Source organism: Cicer arietinum, chromosome 3, assembly GCF_000331145.2.
Source record: "Cicer arietinum cultivar CDC Frontier isolate Library 1 chromosome 3, Cicar.CDCFrontier_v2.0, whole genome shotgun sequence".
Classification (NCBI taxonomy): Eukaryota; Viridiplantae; Streptophyta; class Magnoliopsida; order Fabales; family Fabaceae; genus Cicer; species Cicer arietinum.
Genome location: NC_021162.2, coordinates 48,306,709 through 48,312,363, shown reverse-complemented (window position 1 = coordinate 48,312,363; position 5,655 = coordinate 48,306,709). Strand labels below are relative to the sequence as shown.

The window sequence follows — 5,655 nt, the reverse complement described above, 5'->3', positions numbered from 1 at the left end:
AGGGAAAGAAAAATAGGCTTGAATCAGGTGAGATGCGTAAAGAATGATGAGGATAAATATTGATCACCAAACATGGTATCAGGGATAGACAGAAGAGTTATTTTCATAAACTCTTCAAAGAAGAATATCAGTATCATTTTGAATTCATATAGACTTGATACTGGAGACTAGATAGGAGGATCAGAACTACTCCTACTTGGGTGTGTGTTGTTACTCATTTCTTTTTTTTGTCCTGTTCTGAATTTTTTTTTATATCAAATATGGAACAATTATGTTTGTCCTATCCGTTCCCATACTTTTTTGTAAATTAAATGGTCCCTGAATCATATTTCAATGACACTCTTATGGTGCACACCACTTTTAAAGTGAGCCACCTATGGATCCGTATTTTAATTGTTGGATTCATTGGACAGTATAGATAAATTCCTATCCAACGGTAAAAATCATGGCTGTAACAGTTGACCATTTTAAAAGTGCTGTACTACTGTGCCTTAGTGTCCAGATCAAGGCTGCACTGTTAATATATTGAAGCCCTAAGTCTTGCTTTTTAAAAAAAAATATTCTTTACCATTATCACTTCTGAAGACTTGAATATTTATTTTGGTATTTATATGGCTGCGTAGAAAAAAAGAATAGTGATGTTTAGCAAATTCGCAATGAAATAAAGACGGCTCCTTCTTAGAAAAACCATTGTTGGAGAAACCATTTCAGCTGCCACCTCCTGGGCCACCGCCACTGCCTGAACCAACCCTGGCGGCGTTGTTGACCACTTTTGGTTTTTCACCAAAACCATCACCGTTGCCGCCACCGCTGCTACTCTTAAGGGCCGCCTTCCATGGGGTATTGTCTGCCATAGTCATCTGTCACCATCAACTGCAGCTGCCTTTCTAGCAACCAGCCACGACGGTACAGCTGGCCTCAAAAGCACCGCCTTCACTGTGTGTTTTTCCAGTGACTTTTTTTTCTTCTTTCAAACACAGCTGTGCTTTACACCAGCTGTCACTTTTTTTTTACTCTGTTACAGCTGTGCCAACACCAGCTGCCTCTTTTATAGTGCGCATCCAAAACCAACAAACACCGCCGCGCAATCCTCCGACGAGCACGACAATGCTTCTTCCGTCGCCAACCAACATTGCACACGTTGTCACGCGTGTCCGTCTTCTCTATGTATGGGTCCCATGCGCCTCCACCAAATCCGCGCGTGAGAGCGCATGCACCTATCTCCAGCCCCCTTCTGTAGGTCTTTTCATGATGTGGTGATTTTTCAATAACCTCATTTTTCAACTCTTCGTTCCGCATTGTATCTGCTTGTGAGAACTTAGTTTCAAGGACAAGGTACCATTTGCTCAGACAATCATTTTATTCCACCGACGATCAATCCGGTGGTGACTCTATTCCCACATATGAATCATATTAGTGGCGCTTTTTATTCCCACCGATAATCAATTCAGTTGTGACTCTTTCACAAAAGAAATACACAAATAACATATTTTTACAAGGTAGATAGAAAAATGGGTCAAGTCACAAAGGGGTCGTACAAAAAATAAAAACATGTTGGTGTCCTTTTAAGTTTGGAGTCCCGAACCCCACTAGGTTGTGGAAAACTTTGTTATAGAGAGTGGATGATAGAATTATGGGGTATTTTTTAGAAAATAATTTGTGTTAGTTATGGATATAGAATATTGTTCTCTGTAGGAGCTTGACTCTGGACATTAGATTAGGATATTCATCGTTTTGCAGTTTTCTTTCACTTCCAGAAGTAATACACTCCTTTATTTCCATTTTTGGTCTGCTTTCTTCCATTTATCCTTTCTGCAATATAGGTTTGCATCAAATGCTTCTCAGCTATAAAAATAATTTATTGACTAGAACAATTATTTTGAATTTATTTTCTGTTGCACATATAGATGAGCAAGTTTTTATTTATTTTTCGTAGTTGAATTCTTAAGCGCAACTTTCTGAACAACTTCTTTGTCATTTATTATTATTCTGTAGGGCTATGCTGCTGGAAATGCAATCCCAAGTCCTATGAAGAATGTGGAAAAAGCATTTTTGAGAAAGTATTGGGCTAAATGGAAAGCAAACCATACTGGTCGCACGTAAGTAGATTTTATCAGTCAATTGAAGTTATAACAGCACATATAAAAGTTTCCCTTTAAAATAAAACTTGATAGACCATAGACCAATGTTTAGGTAAGGAGAGGAAAGAAACTGAAATATTGTTTGACAGTAGAAAAGTCCCATTGAGGTAAGAGAGGAAGGACATAGGGAAGTGGGTTTGCTGTGGAAAGTGGGTTGGCATTATGTTTATTGTCAAGTCCAATGTTGTTAAATGGCAACCACAGTGCCATTGTGGCGGAATGGTGTGACGGTTTTTGGACAACTGCCATAGGTCGCCAATGGTGTATTTATATGGCGTATTTCTGGTCTTCCACCATCGACAACACTGGTCAAATCCTATTTTGTAACTCCCAGATTTTGTGTATTTTGTTGGGCATGCCATGCCCCTGTTGTTGTTGGGTTTTATTCTCCGGAACATATATCTTGCCAAAGATAAGCTGCATTGGTTTTGAAGTGGAACTTACCTTGAAATTCAGATTCTATCAGTTTGGTGCTGTAGCTCTCAGATCCTCGGAATATGAATTGAATCAACAAGATTGGGGGTGGGGGGGAAATGCAGACCATGGAGAGAAGGGTAAAAGAGATGAAAGAGAGTGGTGGCAGTCTCACTAAAGGCAGTGGACGACTTGATGGAGACCATGAGGGTTAGATTGCATGTGTCGGGTTTAAAAAGACAATTAAGAATATGTGATGATATTGATATCAATCAGACGAGGGAACATGGAAATAGGGATTAGGGAGTAAAAAATAGGGTTGCCGAAGGAGACTAGTGATTTCTACTTCACTTGAGAATTGAGATAATCCCTCTACTTCCCAGGTTCCTCCCATTATGGCGTATATTACCTCTCTCTTACACAGTCCTCACGCCTATACCTCAGTTCCCCACCATTACTGCCCTGAGGCAGTAAGTTAAGACAGTCTCTCTCAGTCACTATCAGGTGTGATCTCACAGTATTTTTCAGGTGCCAGCCCTTTCTTGGGCCTTCTGACATAAACTTTAGTGATTTTGGGCCTTGGGTCTGCAATGCCGATTCATTTGAACCCCCAGAAGTCAAAGTAGAAAACTTGGCACACGGCAGATGGTAGTTAGCCTCCTATTTGGTGGCAAAGTCGAAGAGGGGACAGGGGATCAGAACCAGTGACTAAATAGAAATTATACTTATTATTATAATTTTTATAATAGCAGAAGAAATAACTTTCATTTTCAGGTTGATAGGATTTTTACATGGTTAGTTATATAAGGTTTGGATTGGGACACTTTTGGGATGGAAGAGAGTTACTGTTCTACATCCCTCATCCCTGCTTCTGTATTTGATTTTCTTCTGCAATGAAGATTGGTTTCTTGCATTATTTCTGACTTTTTGATCCAGTTCTAACTTCTACGCTTGCTTGAAAACTCTGAATATATCTCCCAATTTTTTTGGAGATTAACACAAATTTGTGTCTCACCAATTACACCTATTTTTTTCGTTTCAGCCGTGCAATGCCACATATAAAGACTTTTGCTCGATACAATAATCAGAATCTCGCGTAAGAGCTTTATCAGACCTATTCTATAATCTTCGATTTCCAATGTTGAATTTTTGACACTTTAGTGCACTGCTAAGTCATGCTATAGATAGTTAATCATGAAACATCATCTTTCTAAATAGTTGGTTCTTGTTAACTTCTGCAAATCTGAGCAAAGCTGCTTGGGGAGCTCTTCAGAAGAATAATAGTCAGTTGATGATTCGTTCATATGAGGTGTGTTTTTTTTGTCTGACTATTTCTGTTTCTTATGCTTGGAGGATTTGTTACCCAGTGCTCCAGAGGATGCACTAAACAATATTTATATGCACATTTTACTTACAGCTGGGTGTGCTCTTTCTATCTTCGTTATCGAAACGTGGATGTGAATTTTCCTGTACTAGTAATGTTAAACTATCCAAGGTATCAGACAGTTCCTTACTCATTCATGATGTTTTATTCTTGATATGATTAATCTTCAATTGGTTAGAGAGAAGAGATCTTTTGATCACCTTTCTGACTATGGAAATGAGAATTACAGGACAAATGCTCGGCACAGGAAACGTCTGAAATGAAGAAAACTAAACTTGTAACCCTAACTGGGCTTACAAGGGATACTACACATTCATCATCTGAAGTTATCATCCAGTTACCTGTGCCTTATGAGCTCCCTCCCTTGCCCTACTCTTCCGAAGGTCCTGACCTGTTACTCACCTGTTCTAAGTGGGCTGACCCATTATGTGTTTTCTAATTATCATCATTTTTCCTCTGCAGATGTGCCCTGGTGTTGGGACAGACGATATTCTAAGAAAGATGTCTATGGTCAACTTGGGCCTCGGATGTAAGCATTTCAAGGTTGATAGCATTCTTAGTGTAAATATGAATTGGTCCCCTCTCCCGTATTCTAACTCAAATTTGGCAAGCTTGAAGAACATGACACCATTCGTTTTGCAACCTAGAGATCTCTCATGCAGTTGTGTGTCGTTAATTGGACAAAGGTATTTCACTCTTCAATTCACATGTTATTTTTGTGTCAAAAATCAAGTTGAACTAAGTGTTGGTGAGGATGCGAAGAATCAAGCTGACTTGGGTGCTATCTGAATTATGCTCACTTTTGCAGGGTACCATGGTCTTTAGTGAAGCAACGCTCCTTTGCAGTAGGGATCCATTCTTTTCATTGGATGGGCATGTTTAAAGTGAGCGGCTACTGTGTCAAAGCTGTAGCAAGTTAGCACTGTGTAAGTAGTTTTAGTGGAGGATGGATATGGTTTAAGTAGTCTCGTGCTTCCTAGCATTGGGATTTTGTCTGAGTCAAAGCTATGAGTAGCACTTTCTCCTTTTTCTCAACTCTTTGAACTGATCACTAATGCACAAATCGATGTGAACTCTCCAATGAGAACGTGAGAAGGGCTGAATTTTCACATCCCTCAATTTCTTAAAATCCGCACGTGTCTGAAAGTGCATTTTCGGATTACATAAATTGTTTGAAAGTGCACTTGCGACACAATTAGCAACTTTTTAGGATTTGTATCTTCAAATTGATAGTGGAGGTGGAGAAAGATACTCCCACATGACAATAGCTTTAAGCTTTTGAACATGCGTGCTATGAAATAAATACAAGCATCCCAAGCTCATGTGCTTTCCAATAACACAGTCTAAGGCTAATTGTTGTTTAAGTTAATGTATCTTCTGCAGTATGGAAATGACGTGGATGCGTTACATTCGGTGCTTCATATTTTAGTCTTCATATTTATATTAGCAAAATTGCTCCGGTAGACCTTTAAGTTATTTTATTGCAATAGATTAATCCTTTCAGTTTTTTTCCAACTAAGCGCTTGTTTTGTTTCCATGGTGAGTTTGATATGTTTTCACCGTGAAAACAAACACTCTACAAGCCATCTCAAAACATGCACACCATTATTACTTTTTACAAATTTTGACAAAAAACACTTATGGGCTGTCATAGATATGACACAAATTCGTCGATGCTAGTGTGGCGATGTCAACTTGTTTTTTTAGTAAAAAGTT

The 5,655-nt window shown here is 38.9% G+C and overlaps 1 protein-coding gene across 3 annotated transcripts in view; it reads left to right on the top strand.

The window, feature by feature from the left end:
• The window catches only part of LOC101515631 (tyrosyl-DNA phosphodiesterase 1), an 11,377-nt gene extending 6,017 nt beyond the window's left edge, over positions 1-5,360 (top strand). For 2 of the 3 annotated variants that reach the window (XM_073366576.1, XM_073366575.1), the window contains 8 exons: positions 1,996-2,099; positions 3,598-3,651; positions 3,774-3,864; positions 3,973-4,050; positions 4,169-4,322; positions 4,402-4,468; positions 4,558-4,625; positions 4,748-5,360. In XM_073366576.1, coding sequence (XP_073222677.1) covers positions 1,996-2,099; positions 3,598-3,651; positions 3,774-3,864; positions 3,973-4,050; positions 4,169-4,322; positions 4,402-4,468; positions 4,558-4,564 — 555 coding nt within the window. In that variant the 3' untranslated portion in view covers positions 4,565-4,625; positions 4,748-5,360. Of the gene's footprint in view, positions 1-1,995; positions 2,100-3,597; positions 3,652-3,773; positions 3,865-3,972; positions 4,051-4,168; positions 4,323-4,401; positions 4,469-4,557; positions 4,626-4,747 lie in introns of those variants that run through there. The other variant, XM_012713513.3, reaches the window with a different exon arrangement.
• Positions 5,361-5,655: the final 295 nt, after the last annotated feature.